At 51.0% G+C, this 20,492-nt stretch overlaps 1 protein-coding gene across 7 annotated transcripts in view; it reads left to right on the top strand.

Annotated features, from left to right (window-relative positions):
• The window catches only part of SLC6A2 (solute carrier family 6 member 2), a 63,896-nt gene that overhangs the window by 9,005 nt on the left and 34,399 nt on the right, over window positions 1–20,492 (top strand). The window contains exons 2-5 of one of the 7 annotated variants that reach the window (XM_084960203.1): window positions 835–1,005; window positions 5,823–6,150; window positions 16,899–17,030; window positions 18,912–19,149. In XM_084960203.1, the coding sequence (XP_084816329.1) occupies window positions 937–1,005; window positions 5,823–6,150; window positions 16,899–17,030; window positions 18,912–19,149 (767 nt within the window). In that variant the 5' untranslated portion in view covers window positions 835–936. Of the gene's footprint in view, window positions 1–834; window positions 1,006–4,735; window positions 5,515–5,822; window positions 6,151–16,898; window positions 17,031–18,911; window positions 19,150–20,492 lie in introns of those variants that run through there. The other 6 variants (XM_013994585.3, XM_003126976.6, XM_084960208.1 and 3 more) reach the window with 6 other exon arrangements.

Raw genomic sequence — 20,492 nt, 5'->3', positions numbered from 1 at the left:
CGTGAGTGTGGCCCTGAAAAGAAAAAAAGAAAAAGAAAAAAGGCTGCCAAATGTATAGCACACATCTATCATGAATTTAGTACGTGTCCAATACAAAGCATTTTGCAGTCATGATTCATTTAAGCCTTACAACTACAGTGCTAGGATGAGCCCCCTATAAAACACTGAGGCAAACATCAGCTCAGGCTGACACAGCCAGTGAGCAGCAGAGTCAGGATTTGGAGCCTCAAGCGGTTAGTATGAAAGTCAAGTGTCACTATGCCTGCCAAGGGGTCAGGGGTCTCCTGAGAAACTAGGTCTATGGCTGCTTCTGGTACATCTGCCACAGTCCCTCAATGAGCAGGAAGATGCTTTTCTCTTTCCAGGCCCTAGAGGGCACCCGATCACCCCTCCCAGGGAGAAGGCAGCTTAGCCAGGAAGTGGCCCGTGTGTATTTTGCTAAGTGTGGCCACAGCAAAAGGAAGAAGGGCAAGTCCATGGCGGGACATAGGTATAATGCCCCTGTTTGAAAGACTAAAAACAAAAACAAACAAAAAAACAAGAAAAAGAAGCAGAAAGAAGAAAGAAGCAAAGAAGAGTTCTCTTGGGGCTCAGTGGGTTGAGGATCCAGCGTTATCACTGCAGCGGCTCACTGTTGTGGTGCAGGTTCAATCCCTAGCCTGGGTACTTCCGAAGGCTGTGGTGCAGCCAAAAAGGGGAAAGGAAGGGAGGGAGGGGGAAAGAAAGAAGGAATAGAGGGAGGGAGGGAAGAGGGAAGGAAGGAAATAGAAAGAGGGAGGAAGGAAAGAAGGAAGGGAGGAAATACACAGGTGAACCTCTCCTCTCTGGCCTTAGCTTCCAGTGCAATGGCGGTACCCATCCAGAACCAAGCCATTTGGATTCCAAATCTTCTCCAGCCCAGCCTTTGTGTGTCAGGGTATTGTTGTCTGCAGAGAGATGGCCAGGGCTGGGCTAACTGCACCAGGCATCACCATGAGCCCATGGCCTGTGTCACCAAGTGCCATGGTAAGTGGAAGCGACGCTTCCCCAGCGATCACGTTTGTGCTGATAATGCTCCAGCCTCCTGCCCACCCCCTTGCCCTCAGGCCACTTAGAGGGGCAGGATGCAGGGCACAGAAAGAAGCCACATGGCCCCATGGCTCTTGGAACTGAGGGCAGGGACACTGGGCAGGAGATGGAGAGAGATGCCTTCCCCTTCAACCCAGCACCGGGCTGGTGTCCTCACTGCTGTCCTCCAGAAGTCTCTGAGGTGGAACTCTCAGGACTTGCTGACTGGCCCTCCCCATTGATCACCTTCCCTTTCTTACCTCCCTCCTCCTCTATCAGCACTTGAATTCAATTCTTTGTTTCACGTGCTGCTTCTGGGAGAATCTAACATATAAAAGCCCAACCAAAGATATCAAGTCCAACCAACAGTTGAGATCTGTCCTAGTTCTGTTCTGTACACATTTCTGGAGTGCAAGCTATGGAGCAGGATATATCAGACATTGTCTCTGTCCCTTGGTAGGGAACTTGCACAGATAAAGTACTGAACAAATATACAAACAGTATAAAAGGGGAGTTTACTCTGTTGGGGGAGGTGGTTATCAGGGAAGGCTTTACAATGGAGGTGACATCTGAGGTTTTAAAGCATAAATAGGAGTTCTCAGGCAGGCAAGAGGAAGATGGAAAGCTCATTTAGGAGTTCTATTGTGGCTCAGTGGTAACAAACCCAAACAGCATCCATAAGGATGTGGGTTTGATCCCTGGCCCCCCTCAGTGGGTTTAGGATCCAGCATTGTCATGAGCTGTGGTGTAGAAAGCCTATTTAAAAATCCAGAGATGTAAAAATGCACATGATGTCCAAGGAACCACTAGCAGTTGAGTATCTCTCATGCTGCTGTAGAATAAGGCACCTTTTGGAGATGATAAAGGAATTTTAGGGAGAAGGAGGAGAGAATTAGAATTGCAAGAGATGTGGTTAAATAGGCAGGCAGAATCTTGCCTGTACTGCTGAAGGTGTTTAGATATTATCTTGGAAAGACTGAAAGATTTTAAGAAATTATGGGTTATCTTTTTCTGATTGCATAAGTATCCAATGCTCATTGTAGAAAAGTTGGCAGATAAAGAGAAGTATAAAGAAGAAAATAAAATTATCTCAAATCCAGGGTTAATTAAATCACATTGATGTGTTGTCTCTCAGAGGAGTTTTCGGCTGAGGAGTGAGGTGATCAGATAAGGTTTAGAAAAAGCTCTGGTAGCTGAAGAATATCATGTAGCTGGAAAGATACTGGACGTGGGGTGACCCGCCAGGACGCGGCTGCAGTGAAAGGTGATGGGTGGGGACCCTCTGCGGGGATGCTGCAGCAGTAGAAATGGGGCTTCACGGCGTGTTTAAATGTGGAATTCTCAGGACCAGGTGGATCAGACATGGGGTAGAAGAGAGGAGGAGAACACGGCTCCTAGGGACATTCTGAATGTCTCCATCTGGAAGCTGGAGGAGGAGACAGGGGCTGGGAGCCAGGAGACCTGAGTTCTCTTTTCAACTCTAGCACTTCCAGCCTGTGACCTCAGAGCCACACAATGCACAGACGGCTTCCTCAGAGGCTAGTCAAAATGGTCCTCAGGTCAGAGGAGAGGAACATCCTTGATAGCTGTGGTTTGAGGCTTTCCTCAATTCTTTCCTGACCTTCTGCCTCCAACCATCAGCTTCCGGGAAGCCAGGGCCAACCTATGACCAGGTTATTTTTCCTTTTTGTGTCGTTCTGTATCTTTCACACAGGACATCTGTCCCTGGGAAGAGTGATCATTGCTCTTATGAAAATGTTCTAAACACCCCCCTGCATCACCATTAGTGCATTCATGTTACATAATTGATGCCCTAGTATGTTCTAGATATTAGGAACGTGGTAGCGGATAGGGCAGCCAAGGTCCCTGCCCTTATGAAATTCATAAGCCACCCAAGAGGAGACATATAATAGATAAATAAATAAATTTGTACAGTTATGCAATGAAAGGAATAAAATAGTGTGACAGGGTGACGTGGTAGAGCGTGGGGGTACACCTTCAAATTGAGAGGTCAGAAAGGGACCACTAGACTGAGGCCTGAACAACTCAGGCAAAGGACAGAGCAAGGGTAAAGATCCTAGGGTGGGTTTGAGCTTGGAATATTTGTTTTGATCATGCCTGCAGCATGCAGAAGATCCTGGGCCACAGCTGTAACCAGAGCCAGATCCTTAAACCACTCAGCCCTGAGGGAAATCCCTGAGCCTGGAATGTTTAAGGAGCAGAAAAGTCACACTGTGCCTGGGCTTATCCAAACTCCTACCTATCCTGCTTAAGTTGGCACCTCTATGAAGACTTCTTGGGAGTTCCTGTTTTGGCTCAGCGGAGACGAAGCTGACTAGTATCCATGAGGACACAAGTTCAATCCGTGGCCTCGCTCAGTGGGTTGGGAATCTAGCATTGCCACGAGCTGTGGTGTAGGTCACAGATGCATCTCGGATCAGGCGTTGCTGTGGCTGTGGCTGTGCTGTGGGCCAGCGGCTGTGGCTCCGATTCAATCCCTAGCCTGGGAGCTTCCATATGCTGCAGGTAATGGCCCTAAAAAGCAAAAGCAAAAAAAACAAAAAACAAAACAAAAAAAAAACCCACCTTAGATCTCCACCCCACACTGTACTCAGCTGCCCCCAGTTTCCTGACCACAACTAATCCTGACCACACTGGGTTGTGATCAACTCTTTACACACTGGACTGAGATCCTGCAGGCTGGGATTATCCCCATAGCCCCACTAGCCAAGACTGTTCAGGCATATAGTGGGTGACTAGCAGCTATTTGATGAATGAATAAATGAAGCAAAAGATAAATGGATGAATGACGGAATGACTGAATACCGGGTCCAAATGGGCTCAACATTTACTTGTTTAAATATCATTGTCTCTCAGGAGTTGCCATCGTGGCGCAATGGAAACAAATCCGACGAGGAACCATGAGGTTTCAGGTTGGATCCCTGGCTTTACTCAGTGGGTTAAGGGTCTGGCATGCCCATGAGCTGCAGTGTAGATCGCAGACATGGCTCAGATCCTCTGTTGGTGTGGCTGTGGTGTAGGCCAACAGCTGTAGCTCTGATTGGACCCCTAGCCTGGGAACCTCCATGGGCCGTGGGTGCGGTCCTAAAAAGCAAAAATAAATAAATAAATATCATTTGTCTCAAATTCCCTGGTCAAACTGCTGCTGCACCCCCCCCCACAGGACCCCCTATCCTCTCACTTTGTTCTACTTTTATCCCACAGTACAGATCACCTTCTGATAGCTATACAATAATGTATTTATTTGTTATTTTTGTTTTCCCCTGACTCCCCCCCCCCCAACAGATTGTAAACTCTATCGTGTCAGGGGTTTTTGAGTCAGTTGCCCACAAATGTAGCTCAAGAGCCTAGAACAGTGCCTGGCACATAATAGGTATATAAAGGAATACTGAGCAAAGGGGTGCATAACTGAGTGAGTAAATAAATGAATAGCAATTCTAAGACTCACGCAACAGGGTTCACAACCTCAAATGATCTGCTAGCTTGCCCATAGCAAAGAGAGATGTAGGAGTAAGTGCCCAGTTGTGACCTTTCAATCCCAGCCAGTAAAACAAAACCCACCCAACGGCCGGCCAGCCATCAGTCTGCCATCCTAGGCACTGAACAGGACAGGCCCATTTTGCTGATGGAGAAAGTCGGGCCAGGTAGTTAAAAGCTGATGGTCATAGATGACAGAGCTAGTACTGAAGCTTCCTGCCCAGTCCTTTCCCACTCCCTTCTCAAAGGCGACTCAGATCCTAGTTCTGGGGGTCTCGCCCTCTTCCTGTGCTCGGAGGTCAGAGCCTGGTGCCCTGGGGAGCCGAGTCTGCTATCCCAAGGCGTGCTGGAAAGGGAATGGACGCCCAGGTCCCGCAAGTCGCTAGGAGCGGGACTCCAGCCGTCCCCTGAGCCCGCGTCGCGCCCCCGCCCCTGCCCATCCCCGGCCGCGCTGTCAGTCTCCATTAGCGCTAACGGGCTCCAGACAGAGCGGGACCGGCGCTGGGTTAATGCAATCGGCGCGTTACCTGGGGCGCAGGCTACATTACCAGCCCGGCCCCCGCCCGTCGCGGTCAGAACCAACCAGCCCGCGCCCACCGGCCGCCCCACGCTTGCTTTCCGCGCTCCTCGGGCCGCGCCCGAGCGCCACGCGTCAGAGCCCAGCCCCAGCCCGAGCCCCACAGCCTGGGGAGGCTAAGAGGGTCCGAGGCAGACAGACAGGGCGCACGGCACCCGGGATCCCGTAGCTGCCAGACACGTGAGTGCACCCTGAGCGCGGGACCGAGCTAGGTGTGCCAGGAAGGCTGAGGTAGAGCTGCGCAGAGCTAGGGTGCAAGCGAGTTTGAAGTGCGGAGATATAAGTGTACGGAAAGGCTCCTGAGGCTGTGGAAGGTGACCCAGACCCGAGCTGGGTTTAGGGACAGCCAGCTCCACCGGGCTGAGTCACCGCCCTGGGAAATCTCAGCCTCGGTGTGTCCAGACCCCGCCATTGGCGAGGGGATGGTGGCGAGAGGAAGCAGGCATAAGAGGGAAGCGCTGCAGGGTCCCAAGAGGGATCCCCAGGGCAGCTGGGGCGGTTTCCACCTCTAAGTTCCGTCCCAGCTGGATGCGCTACTACTTCTGTTTCCAAATTTTCCCAACAGACGCACGCCCTTTTCTGGCATTCCCGCGTCCGCTCAGCGCGCGCGGACCACAGTGTCCCGGCGCTCCCGGGAGGTCTTGGGAAGCACAGGCAGGGTGGAATGGCACAGTGACCATATCTTTTCCTTTGATTCCAGCAGAGCCTCGGCGTGTTCCCAGTACCGCTAACGCCCCTCTTGCCAGCCGCACCCATGCTTCTGGCGCGAATGAACCCGCAGGTGCAGCCTGAGAACAGCGGATCGGGCCCAGGGTCCGAGCAGCCCCCGCGGAAGCGCAAAGCTGCGGAGCTCTTGGTGGTGAAAGAGCGCAACGGCGTCCAGTGCCTCCTGGCGTCCCGCGACCGGGAAGAGCAGCCTCGGGAGACCTGGGGCAAGAAGATCGACTTCCTACTGTCGGTGGTCGGCTACGCCGTAGACCTGGCCAACGTGTGGCGCTTCCCCTATCTCTGCTACAAGAATGGTGGCGGTGAGCACCCTGGAGGGCTGGGGTTTGGACTTGGGAGGCTACCTGTCCGCATCAGTGGCCAGGAGAGGAGCTGGGATACACACAGGAGGAGAAGAGGAGGCAGAAGGGCAAGTCTGGGGCACAGAAAGGCACTAGACAGGGCTCATGCGAAAAGGATTGGAGTCCCACGTGGAAGAGGGAACTCCAGGCATGACCTTGGCCAGTGATAGGGGCATGCGTGGAAGGGCAACAGGTTAAGTGAGGAACACTGACTTTTTGATGGTCCTTGGGAGGAAAGGGGATATTTGAAGAGCTCTTGACGGGTCACAGGAAGTGCACAGGATGTGACAGCGAGGCACGCAGTGACCCTAACTCCAGCACTCTGAGTTTGATAGAGGGCTTGAGTTCCCTGAAGGCACTTGAAAGGCCCTGCACTCCTGGGGACACAAACTTTGGAACAGAGATGCACAAAGAATAGCTAGCGGCAGAGAACGCCACTGTCGGATTGGTGGTTGTTTGCCTGGAGGGACCAGAGAGTACAGCCTAGGTGACATGGGGTCAGTGGGTACCAAGAGCCGGCCTGAGCCTTGAGACAGGAGGCCGGGATGATTGGGATGAAGCCTCTGCCTCCTGGGGTCCTGGCCACTGTGCAGTGTGGAGTGGGAGAAGGGACTGGAGGAGACTCCAATCCAGCAGCCAGGCTCTCTCCCCCTCCCTCTGCTGGGTGACATTACTGCCTCCCCTGGGATGAGAGCCTCAGGATCCACAACAGCCCGTCAGGGGGCAGAGTCCTGGGGGAAGCAGCCCAGGGAGGGCAGGACACTGGGGCCTAAAAGCCCCTGCTCTTTCCTGAGACCTTTTGCCCAAATCACCCCAGACCTGCCCCCATTTGGCTGGGACGAGCTCAGGAGTACCCTGCAGAGCCTGGAAAAATGACCTAGAGGAAGAAGTCCCCCACCCGCTCCAGAAACCTTTCTCTATTCACTGGGTCATTTGCCTGGTAGGGGCTCTGGCTTTGGACTCCAGGGGGTCAGAGGGAGGCAGGGTGAGGGTTTGAAGCTGGAAGGAAAGCTCATGACCTTGTCCCATAGGGTCTAGGACCCTGCTGTTTGCTTCATTGTGTGCTCTGGACACTCGCTTTGGGTGAGGGATGGGAAACAGATGATCCAGAGGTGAACATTTTCCTTGTTTGGTGGTTGTAGCTTCTCCAGGTTTCTGGTCAGGTTTAATGGTTCTGCCCCTTTGGACCTAAGGCGGGAGGACATGCAGATTCTCTGTATTTTTGAAGACAAGGAGATGAGGAATGAAAGACAGACTAGGAGAACTTAGGACACGTCCTCCATGACTGTCTGAGGTTGTGTGTCCCTAGACAGCGGAAGCCTTTGTCATTAATCAGTAATATTTATTGGGTTCCTTCTGGCATGAGGCACCGTGCTGGGCTCCGTGGGGCTCTCCAAGATGTATTAACCACCACTTCTGCCTGTCAGGACCTCTAGTCACCTAAGGGCTTCCTTGTCAGGCTGCTACACATCATTTCCATTGTTATGATTGTTGAAACTAAAAGCACCCCAGATGGCCAACTGGACACATCAGCTAGATGGATGTTTCTGGGGTTTTCACTGACACTATGTACTCACTTGGCCATGGCCACCAACTGAGAGTGCCTGCTGTATGAAGGCGATGGGTACCAGGCACCCAGGGCACAGAACGCAGCAGATTTGTCACACGTTCCAATTTTTAGGTGAAATTGCCCAGAAGCCCCCTTGCCTAGGCTTGCTAGCCCTACACATCACCCATCCCGAGTTGTCTAGTCATTTGTCTCTTTGTGGGTCACATTGAGAGCAGAGACAGTGGCTTTTTCAAGCCTGCATTTCGAATGCCCAAGATAAGGGCTAGATCCTAGGAATGAATAGAAGGTGACAGACACACTTTTGTTGAATAAATAAATTAATGAAATGTTCCAAGCCCTCCGAGACCTAATGCCCGCCCAAGAACAGCAGAACCCACCCCTCCCCAGCAGGAACTAACAAAGTGAGGCAGTGTGGTAGCTGGTGGGGTCGGCACCTAGAGACGAGGAACCTTGGCCTTGGGGTCCTGGGTTCCAGTGTCTAACTGTGTCACATTGCAACTTTCCAAGCCTTGGTTCCTTCATCTGTCCAGTGGAAATAATGGTGTTCAACTCAGAGGGTTGTTGGGAGGACTAACTGCGGTAATACCCGGGGAGGGTCTGGCATGATGTATGGCCTTAGTGAAAGGTAGCTGGCGCTTCTTATCCACATCGTTAGGAAGGTGTAGGAGATGGATGGGAGAGGTGTCACGTGCTCTAAGGCCCTGAGGAGGGGCTGCTTAGAAGACTCGAAGGAGGTGGGCTATGGTTGGAGCTCAGCTCCTTGGGATGCGTGGGGCCTGGATAAGCCCCCGGAAGGGAGGGGGTGTTCTCGCTGTGTGAGAATGCTGGTGGGATCATCTCAGAGCTTAGGAGTGCGGCCGGGCTGAAGGGCAAGCCGGGAGAGATAAGGGTGGACGGGCAAGTTGGGGCCGGGCTATGGAGACCTTGATTGGCAGGCTACGGAATGGGGAAGTTATGCCAGTGAATTTCCATTTCTGGCCAGGAGGTCCAAGGTTGACACAATGGAGCAGGGCATCCCCGCATCTCAGAGTCTGAGGCAGCTCCCATTCTAACTTACTCCTCACCCCTCCAGAGGATGCTCAGCTGGCCCCTTCTGGGATTTGTCTCTACTGAGACCTCTTGGCTGCTCCTTGTGGATCAGTTCTCATCCAGCAATTATAAAGTCAGCCCTAGAGATGGGTGAGCGGGTTAGCAGGGGGATATCTTGTAATGGTAGAAGCAGCCAAAAGACCCAAGTTCATATCCCATCTCTCTCACCATCCCTGAGCTCGAGTTCCCTGCTCTAGCTGGAGGTGAGCTTGGATGACCCCCAAGATCCATCCTCTTCCAGTGCCCTGGCTCAGCACTGCACCTAAGCCAGGACTCATACACCCTGTTATTTAACAGCCTGCATGTCCTTCTGATGCCAATACTTTTTTTTTTTTTTTTTTTGGTCTTTCAGGGCCGAACCTACAGCATATGGAAGTTCCCAGACTAGGTGTTGAGTTGGAGTTGCAGCTGCCAGCCTACACCACAGCCACAGCAATGCAGGATCTGAGCTGTGTCTGTGACCTACCCCACAGCTCACAGCAACATAGGATCCTTCATCCACTGAGCAATGGCAGGGATCAAACCCATGTCCTTGTGGACACTAGTCAGGTTTGTTACCGCTGAGCCACAACAGGAACTCCCCGGTGCCAGTATTAATACGGTAACTTCCAAGTCCAGCTGTTCACACTGGAGGATGTTTTGAAACGATAGAAATGCCAATAGTTTAGGCCCCTGGCTAATATTTTCGAGTGAATTACTGGGAAAGATCAGTCCGTCTGAATATCTTCCCATAAGTCAGCTTTTAGGAGGCATGGGTGCAGGTGGCTTCTGGCAGGAAAAGTCATTTAGAAATTCTAAGGCTTTGTTCAGTACCTTCTCAAACAGGAGGCAGTGGCAGGCAGTGGGGTTCTTTCCAGGGTCCTATATTCTTCCTCTGCACCTGTGGCCTTGGGCCTGGCCTGTGCTGGTCCCTGGGGAAGAGTGGACAGATCGATCTTGTCCTCGTGTCTGCCTCCCTGCCAGGGAAGAGACCACTGTGAATTATCCTTTATAAATGATGGCTTCTAGAGTTCCCATCGTGGCTCAGTGGTTAGCAAACCCGACTAGCATCCATGAGGACTTGGGTTCGATCCCTGGCCTCGCTCAGTGGGTTAAGGATCCAGCGTTGCCGTGAGCTGTGGTGTAGGTCCAAGATGCAGCTCAGATCCCGAGTTGCTGTGGCTGCAGTGTAGGCCGGCAGCTGCAGCTCCAAGTCGACCCCTAGCCTGGGAACCTCTAAATGTCACGGGTGGGGCCCTCAAAAGACAAAAAACAAATAAACAGGAATGACGGCTTCTATTAAAGACGTGTCTGGCTGATAGCTCTGATCTGTCAGGAGGATGTCCTTTAGGTTCAGACAGACCTGAGTTTGAATCTGAGACTGACATTTCCTGGAAAGGTGGCCTTGGACAAATCACTTCTGGACCTCCGTTCCCATGTGAAGAAAAGGAAAAGAACTGCATCTCCCCACAGGGTGATAGAACATTAGAGATGCTGTAGGCAAAGTATTCACAACAGTGTCTGGCACTTAGTAGGGGCCCGATAAATGAAGTTGTTATTATTATTTTTTTCTTTCCTTTTTTTTGGCTGTGCCTGTGGCATATGGGATTCCCAGGCCAGGGATCAAAAACTGCAGTGACAATGAGAATTCCAGATCCTTAACCCACTGCACCACAAGAGAATTCCATTATTGTTATTTTTATTGTTCAATGACTTTTAACTGCTAGACTCAAGCTAGATCTAGGAGTAGGGCAGGATCCTGATTTTGAAAGGAGCAGAAAATTCTAAGAAGAAGTTGATAAAGGGATATAAGGCTGGAGAATAGTCATACTTGGGCCCAGGGTCTCTCACAGCCTAAAGTTACCCTACTGCAGTTTCCTGACCTGGAAAATGGGGCTTGATCGTCCTATATACGGTCCCCCGAAATATGTAGTTCTGGGTCCCAAATGACGTTCCCTTCCTTCCCCAAGTGGGCTGAGGGTCTCTGGTACCCACAGGCCTCTGAGAATTACCTAGGCCAAAATATCTGGGGTTCTTGAAGCCAATGAGAGGCGGTGGCTGGTAGAAAGGGCAGGAGTTTGCAAACTCCGTGCTCTCACATTAGGCCAGGCTGCAGGGGGCTGTCTACACCCTGAGCTTGCCAAGCCGGCACTGATTGTTCAGCTCAAGTGCACATGGGCCAGCCAGCTGGTGTGGCCCTCTGGCTAAATTTGCAGGAATGAGGCATCCATCAGGGGCTGGAGTGGAGACCGTGATCTGGCATCACCAGCATGATTTGACCCACGGCTCTGAGCTGACTAGAAAGATCTAGAGGGGCTGTTTCCAACAAGATGGGATTTCATAGGGGTAAATGTTACATCCTGCCCTGAGGTCCCAAACCCAACTAAGTAAGGATTAGGCCACAGCACACACGGAGAAAGGCCCTGGGGCTTTCATTAGCTGCATCTCTGCATGAGTCACTGCCAGGATCCATTTATTTAACCAACAACAACAACAAAAAAACCCAAAACCGTTTACTAAATGCCCATCATATGCCAGGAATATAGAGATAGCAAAAGTCAATTCTTGCCTTTAGGGAGCTCACGGTCTATTGTAGATGTTCTATGCGTTAATGTCAGCTTAGATTCTGTTGTTGGAGGTGCTATATCCCAAATCAGGGAGGCGAGGTTCCACTCTGTTCTTCGGTGGGTTAGATTCCCCTCTCAATATAGCTCTGACCATCTCAAACACCTGTAATTTGTAACACTTCTTAATGTATCAGGATGTGGCCAGAGTTCACAGTTTGAGAAATCCTGCCCTCCACAGATTGGAAAGCCTGTCCCCTGGGTCTCCAGGGACCACCCCCGCCCCCCACACTTCCTTCCCGCAGCCCCTTTCTGATCACAAGCCCCGGTTCCCCACCAGGCCTGGGTGGGCCACGCAACCTCATGTTGAGCCCCTTCCCACAGGTGTTCCCTCCCCTCTCCTGGGGTCCTTGTCACCTGCCTGGGGTCCGCTGCAGCACTTCCCATTCTGAACTGAGTGACCACTGGCCTTCCTTTTTTTCCTTTCTTTGTTTTTATTTATTTATTTATTTATTTATTATTTTTTGTCTTTTTAGAGCTGCACCTGCAGCATACGGAGGTTCCCAGGCTAGGGGTCTAATCGGAGCTGCACCTGTGACCTACACCACAGCTCACAGCAACGCTGGATCCTTAACCCACTGAGCAAGGCCAGGGATCGAACCTTCGTCCTCGTGGATGCTAGTCAGATTCTCTATTGCTGAGACATGATGGGAACACTCAGGCTTCCCTGAGGATCTGGCATTTGCATAGAGGGTTCCAGAACCCCTTCTGTGACAGTAGGCAGTAGGCTTCCTCTCTACTGGTGACGCGGCAGGCAGGCATCGTGTGCTGGATGGATGCTGTTCTAACTCAGTGCCCTGGTCAGAGTCACATTCTCAGTAGATGATCTTTTCCTCCTGCGTTCGTGCAAATGTTTTGATGTGACGTGCCGGAGTCTGAGTGCACCCTGCACAAGGATGTACAGGTGTGCCCTTGTGTACGTGTGTGGAGGTTGGAGAGTCCCAGGAGCTGAGCCCCTCAGGGGATGTGCCCTGCCTGCATTTCTTCAGGTCTGGCTCTGTCAGCCCAGCACCTGCACAGTCGGAGCATTCCAGGGCTGGGATTCTGGGCTTAAAGCCCCAGAGGCACCCAGCTCTCCAGCCCTGCGTGAGGCTGGTTGCAGCTGGTCCCGCCACCCAAGGAGATGAGGCAGGGCTCTGGGAATGCGGCAGTTATGGGCTTTGCAGAGCAGGACCTTCTAGGAAGTTTGCAGCCAGCCTTGGTTTCTCAGGAGCTGCTGCTGGGCTGTTTCCAGGAGAAGCAGCCTCAGCTGACCTCAGGCCCCCTGAAACCCTTTCTGACTCTTCGGCTCTGCCCTGGTTTTCTCCAGATCTTTCTTCAAGGGGACTTGGGTCAATGTCCTCTTTTAGAATAAGGTGCTGGCCACTGGGCAGCTTTCTGGTTTTCATTTTCTACCCAGCATTGCATCATTCTTTTTGTGTGTGTGTGTGTCTTTTTTTTCGCCATTTCTTGGGCCGCTCCCGAGGCATATGGAGGTTCCCAGGCTAGGGGTCGAATCGGAACTGTAGCCACCGGCCTACGCCAGAGCCACAGCAACGTGGGATCTGAGCCGCATCTGCAACCTACACCACAGCTCACGGCAACGCCAGATCCCCAACCCACTGAGCAAGGTCAGGAATTGAACCTGAAACTTCATGGTTCCTAGTCAGATTCGCTAAGCACTGAGCCAGGACGGGAACTCCTGTTGCATCATTCTTGAGCGTTGGATCTGTTTCCACCTGAAGCTTTGGCTGGCCCACATCAAAAACACTTGGAAAAGTCTTAGGCTTGTGCAGACCCACCTTTCTTCCTCTTCCTTTCCTGGGACTCCCAGCCAGCACAAGAGGAGATGAATCTCAAACTGGGCAATTTACCTACCTGTTGGCGGTGCCACCCAGAGGTCTTAGAGTTGAGAAAATTGGCCAGCACGAGATGCCTGGGTGAATTGGCTGACATTGCTCTTTCTTCAGGTAGTGGAAGACAATATGTAGTCGCCAGCAGGAAACCATGGTGCCAGGACCCGAGCTGGGACTCCTGGCTTTTTCCTTCCGTTGTCCTTTGGGCCATCGACTTCAGCCTTCAGGCCTGTTTAACAGTCTAATATGTCCCTTTCTCTTCCTCTTTGGGCTCCAGGCCCCCAAGGGCAGTGGCAGGTTGACCACAAGGCAGAGTCCAGGCTCAGACAGATCCAGGTTTAAAGCCAAGCGGCATACGTACTAATTTGGACAACTTGACCTATTAAAGCCTCAGTTTCCTCATCTTTTAAATGGGATTGGTTGGTGGCAGTTATCTCTCAGGGATGGTTTTAAAGGAGCAATTATGCCGAAACTTACTGTGAGGCTTGGTTTTATTATGAGTTGAGAAAACTGGCCAACATGAGACGCCATTTATTAACGGTACTGTTACTTTTACCAACTCCACCGTCACCACAATCACCCCTGACTTCCATCAGCATCACCAGCATTGCTCTCAGTGATGAGGACAGACATGGGTTCTGGTGCCAGACCAGCCCTCTCTGGGTCGGGAGAGAGAAGGGTGGAGGCTGAAAGCAAGAAATGAGGATGGAGGGGAAGAGGGAGATTAACATGTGACTGTTTCAAAGTCCAGCCTGGGGCTGGAGTGTGGAACCAGCCCATGACCAGCAGACCAGGCGGCTCAGCTGGGCCCAGATTCCCAGTTTCAGAACATGCTTCCCTGAGACTTTATTCCGACTCATGCCCATCCCCTCGGCTGGGATGTTCTGGAACTGGCAGCTTATGTTGAGAATGGCTCTGGAGCTCTGGAGCCAGGCAGACCTGGGTTTCAGTTCCAGATGTATCACTGTGCAGTTGGGTAAACTTAGATGAGTCACTTTATTTCTCTAAGCCTCAGTTTCCTCCTCTGAAAAATGGGTACAGTGGTTGCTACCTCAGATGGTTTCTGGGTAGGGTAAATGGGATCAGAGCTGTCCAGTACTCATTTTCTAGTTGTTTCTTCCCTGCTGCCCACTCTGCTGGTCCAACTCCTGCTGCAGGACTGCATCTCAGAGCACTGGGGCCAAAACTTCCTGCTTTGCCCCTAAGACCTCTGGGCTTCCTGAGAAGAAGCCTGGGGAGGAAAATGGAGACTGAGTGAGTAGCTGGGTGAGTTTGACATTGGATGCATGTGACGTTGCCCCAATTCTGTGCTAGCCTAGAACCTCAGTTTCCACATCTGTAAAATGGAGGTAGTAATAATTGTGTCTTAAGGTTGTTGAGGATGGCATGAGAAGGTGCATGGAAAGTGCCTAGAACAAAGCAGGGACTATTAGATTCCTAATATCATCGTTCAATATTCCCAGGTTTCTGCTCTTTCTTCTCTTGCGCGGGTCAGGAAGTGTTTGGTTTCCAAGGTTACGGCCTCTCAGCCAAAGGCCAGTGACAGGAGGAGTGTGGATCCGGCCTGGCCACCTCCAGCTGCATCAGGCTAAGGAGCTGGCATTTTTCTTTGGTCACGCTTGCAGCCTGGGTTGACATAGCATGGATCCCCGTGAGTCATGGCCCGGTATCAGAGTGTGCTAAGCTCACCCCAGGCTACTGGGCATACCCAGAACTGTCTCTGCAACTCAGAGGTGCCGAATGCTACCAGGAATTCTCCCAGGGATTTGTTGCTGCCCATGGCCATGGGCACCCTCTAGTTTCAGCAGTGCTCTGGGTGGGCGTCTTCTCCGGCTAGAGACTTGAGCCTCTGGCCTCTCTGCTCTGGTGTTTATTTACCTTCGGTCGCCAGTAACAGAGTGAGCCTGAGCGTTCAGAAGACAAGAATCTGAATCCTGCTCCTGTCACTTAGTGCCAACAACACTGATTCAACTTGTCTTCAGTGTCTCCCAGGGGGAAATAATGACCCTGTCTGATGATGGCTGTGAGTCGATGTGAAACCAAGGACAATCCATGTTTGGGGATGCCCAGGTGACCTTAAACTGATAGAGACAAAGAGCGCAATTAAAACTCAGTCCTGGAGTTCCCGTCGTGGTGCAGTGGTTAACGAATCCGACTAGGAACCATGAGGTTGCGGGTTCGGTCCCTGCCCCTGCTCAGTGGGTTAACGATCCGGCGTTGCCGTGAGCTGTGGTGTAGGTTGCAGACGTGGCTCAGATCTGGCGTTGCTGTGGCTCTGGCGTAGGCCGGCGGCTACTGCTCCGATTCGACCCCTAGCCTGGGAACCTCCATATGCCGCGGGAGCGCCCCAAGAAATAGCAACAACAACAAAAGACAAAAAGACAAAAGACAAAAAAAAAAAAAAAAAAAAAAAAAGTAGTAAAACTTGGTCCTGCACTAACTTTGGGCACTGTCACTCCTTCTCTGGTCCAATTTCCTGACCTATAAGAGGAAGAATTTGGGATGATTGGCATTGCCTAGAGTGGTGACTCAGGAAAGAACAGGTTCTGTGTTGAAATCAATTTGACAAGACTGTACCTGGAATCCTGCTCATGGCGCTTCACGGTGTGTGCCTATGCATCAAAGGCTAGGAGGGTCCTGCAAGAAACAAGCCTATTTAAAAAAAATATTTTATTATAGTCGATTTACAATAGTCTATCAATTTCTGCTGTGCAGCAAAGTGACCCAGTCATATATATATATATACACACACACACGGTCTTTTTATCGTCCATCGTGTTCTATCACAAGTGATTAGATATAGTTCCCTATGCTATCCAGTAGGACCTCGTTGCTTATCCGTTCTAAATGAATAGTTCGCATCAACTAACCCCAAACTCCCTGTCCGTCCCACTCTCTCTCCTTCCCCCTTGGCAACCCAAAGTCTGTTCTCCATGTCTGTGAGTCTGTTTCTATTCTGTAGACAGGTTCATCTGTGCCATATTTTAGATTCCACATATAAGTGATAGCATATAGTATTTGTCTTTCTTTTTCAGAAGCAAGCCTATTTAGGTTTTGGCGTTTTTGTTTGTTTGTTTGTTTGTTTGTTTTGCTTTTTAGGGCTATACCCGCTGCACGTGGAGGTCCCCAGGCTAGGGGTCAAATCAGAGCCATAGCTGCCGGCCTATGCCACAGCCATAGCCATGCGGGATCCAAGCTGTATCTGCGACCTACACCACAGCTCATGGCAGCACTGGATCCTTAACCCACTGAGTAAGGCCAGGGATCGAACCCGCAACCTCATGGTTCCTAGTCAGATTCATTTCCATTGTGCCACAACGGGAACTCCAAGCCTATTGAGCTTTGATGAACCCAGATTTTACTAATTTGAGCCCAGAACCTCATTCTGATGATTATGATAATAACTACTGCTGTAACTGTTAGTATGTTATGATTATTTGTATTCATTAACCCTGATTTACCTACCATAAAACATCCCCTGGGAAATGGCCAGGTGACAGATGAATGAGGATGCTCACAGCTCTGGCTGGCATTGATCTGCACACTCTGAGGGGGCAGGCTCCAGGCTGGGCGGGGGTCTAGGGGCTCACGCTCTGCCTCTGTGTCCTCCAGGTGCCTTCCTGATCCCGTATACCCTATTCCTCATCATCGCTGGGATGCCCCTGTTCTACATGGAGCTGGCTCTGGGCCAGTACAACAGGGAGGGGGCAGCCACTGTGTGGAAGATCTGTCCACTCTTCAAAGGTAAAGAAAGAGTCGGGGGGGGGGGATCAAAGGTTGTTTGCAGACTTTCATGTGTCCCTGGAGAATCTGCCCCAAAGGTGGGATCTGCAGTAGACCAACTGTCTCGTGGGATTTACAGATGCTGACAAAGTCAAGTGCATCCACCATTCAAAGTTACATGGAGTGCATTTGGTGTGTCAGGGATGGCTTTAGCCTGCAAAGTCTGGAAATCTGGGCTCCGGTCTAGGCCCTCCAGCTGAGTGATCAGAGGGAGGCTGCTTTCCTGTATGTATGGAAAATATTCATAACCATGTCAGATGTATCCAGCACATGTACCACTACTCACCCCTCTTGCTCCCATGGTAGACATTATCAGTTGATCACACGCCTTTCTCTAAGTCAGGAAACTGCCTCATGATCCTTAATACAACAGCCATAACTAATTGATTACATCTGGATATAAGACAGAGCCTGCTTGGATTTGGACTTAAAGTACACACGGAGAAAGTGACTATGGCAACTGCTATTTCTTAGCCCCTGTACAACTGTGAGAAGAGTGTGGAGTAAGAATTTGCATTTCCCAAGCACTGGTTAGAGAATCAGGCCCATATAGCAATGAGGGCCAGTGTGACTCCTATGAGCCTCTTGGCTGGCACATGTCTTCGAAGTACTTCCTGTGTCTCCTAAGTACTTCCAGCCTATAGTAGGTACAGGCTGGTATGTAAGAGGCTTATATGACACATGTATTATTTAGGATTTCTTTGTTTAACTTCCAGAAAATACCACTCATACTGCCTTTAATACAAAAGAGAATTTGTTGGCCTATATTACAGGAATTTCTTTGGCTTCAGGTACAGCTTGATCCAGGTGCTGGAATAATGTTATTCAGAACCTCCATTTCAAGGCTCTTCTTCTGTGTTAGCAACAGTGTCAGCCACATTCTCCTCAGGTGCTAGCAAAGATGGCTATCATCAACAAGATTAAAAAATTCCAAGTTTAATAATGACAGAACAAAAACACCTTATATCTTTATAGCTTCATTAAACATCCCAGAGAAGACTTTCATTGGTTTGACTGGAGTCATATGCCCAACTCTCAGACAATCTCTGCGGTTATGGGTAAGGAGAATTCTGATGGGCCAGGCCTCAGTCATGTGTCTACATCTAGATCAAGGAAGTGAGAGATTAACCTCATCCAGACCTCACATGCTAAGAATTTTTTTAAGGCCTTTAGAAATGCTATGCATGCCAGACACACACACACACACACACACACACACACACACACACACACACACACACACACACACATCTACTATGGCCAAAAAACCATAGAACTAGCCTTCAAGGGGCTTCTGACACATTCAGGAAAATGAGTTTGGCCTACGAGGCAGGACCCGGAGAAGACCCCTCTGATAAGGGAGTGTTTATTTGGGCTTCTCCAGAAGCAGGTCCTGAGACAAGGATTTCAGAGTAAGGAGTTATTTTGGGAGGGGACCCCAGGAAGCATCAGTAGCAAATAGGGAAGGGAAGACAGCCAGTAAAACAATTCTCCCATGGGCGAGGGGCTTCATCTCACTGGGAGAGAATGTTATCCTGCCTCAGTGTCCTCCCGCCCAAGGGACTGGGGAGCTGAGATATTTACGCTCCAGCACCTGCCCCCGCTGCTCCCTGGCATGATGGTGCTGGCACTTCCTTCCTGCCTGATGTGTGGGCAGAAGGGGCTCGAGTGGCATCAGGCAAAGGGATAGCGGGTGCCTAGGGATTTATGTAGGGCTCTGACAGTCTGCTACAGAAAAAGAGAGGTGTGGGGGTCGGGCGGTGAGGTGACTGGAGCAGCTCCCTGTGAGTGGTGCCTCTGGGGTGGGCAGCCCCTGCCTGACCCCCTCTGCCCCCTGCCCAGGAGTTGGCTATGCTGTGATCCTCATCGCCCTCTACGTTGGCTTCTACTACAATGTCATCATTGCCTGGTCGCTCTACTACCTCTTCTCCTCCTTCACCCTTCACCTGCCCTGGACTGACTGCGGCCACGCCTGGAACAGCCCCAACTGCACCGACCCCAAGCTGCTCAACAGCTCTGTGCTGGGCAACCACACGAAGTACTCCAAGTACAAGTTCACGCCGGCTGCAGAGTTTTATGAGTAAGTCATCACCCCTCGTCCTGTTCACATGGGCACACTGGGACCCGGGCTGGGCAGGACCTGAAACAAACGCTAAGGAAAACCATAAGAGTTTGTAACTCCCGTCATTGTAACATGTACTGAGCAGCCACCACAGGCCTGACCATGTCCAGGAGCTGAGGATACGGCCATGGACCAGCTGGAGGAGCTTGTGTTCTGGGGTGGAGTTGTGGGGGGAGACTCACCAGCAAAACGGTAAGGAAGCAGGAACACTTGACGGAATGGACATGACCTTCAGGAAATAAAACACATTTGAGGGAGTGTAGGTGCTTTTAAGGAGCTAAAACCAGGCATGTGCTACACAGTGACTGTGGAGGGAAAAGGGACTTTAGCTCCGGTGGTCAGGGAGGGCTTCTATGAGGAGGCGTCTTAAGAATTGATGCAGTCACGGGAGTTCCCATCATGGCTCGGTGGAAATGAATCTGACTGGTATCCATGAGGATGTGGGTTCGATTCCTGGCCTTGCTCAGTGGGTTAAGGATCCGGTGTCGCTGTGAGTTGCGGTGTAGGTCGCAGACATGGCTCGGATCTGGTGTGGCTGTGGCTGTGGTGTAAGCCAGTAGCTACAGCTCTGATTCGATCCCTAGCCTGGGAACCTCCATATGCCGCGGGTGTGGACCTAAAAAGACAGAAAAAAAAAAAAAAGAAGAAGAAGAAGTAGAAGAATTGATGCAGTCAGCCAGGGGGACTTCTAGGGGTTCAGCTGGTAGGTGATGGAGCTGCAGCTTGAACCCACAGGAATCAGATCCTGAAGCTGTCGTCTGGTCCACCCTGTGCTGCTGTGTCTCTGGGGCTTCCGTGGGTATAAGTAGCCAGAGTTTGTGAGTGACATTTAGGAAGCAGGAGGCAGGCCAGCTCTGCATAGCTCAGAGCAATTGTTTGGACTATGTGTGTGTTAGAGGCACTGACTGGTGGTAGACAACAGAACTATCTTTTTTTTTTAGATTTTTAGGGCTGTACCCGAGGCATATGGAGGTTCCCAGGCTAGGGGTCCAATTGGAGCTACAGCTGTCGGCCTACACCACAGCCACAGCAATGCCAGATCTGAGCCACGTCTGCAAGCTACATCACAGCTCATGGCAACACCGGATCCTTAACCCACTGAGCGAGGCCAAGGATCGAACCCGCAAGCTCATGGTTCCTACTCAGATTTGTTTCTGCTGTGCCACGATGGCAACTCCAGAACTGTCTTTTTTTTGAAAAGTAAATTTTTTATGTTGAAATTATATTAAGCATGGAAAAAAGTTGCAAACATAGTACATAGAGCCCCTGCAGACCCTTCACGCAGCTTCCCCTAACGCTGG

This window comes from Sus scrofa, chromosome 6 (assembly GCF_054392235.1).
Source record: "Sus scrofa isolate SSC_HxYL_T2T_F1_AM1 chromosome 6, Sscrofa_HxYL_maternal_Yorkshire_Landrace_v2.0, whole genome shotgun sequence".
NCBI classification, from domain to species: domain Eukaryota; kingdom Metazoa; phylum Chordata; class Mammalia; order Artiodactyla; family Suidae; genus Sus; species Sus scrofa.
This window is presented reverse-complemented; position numbering and strand designations above follow the sequence as displayed.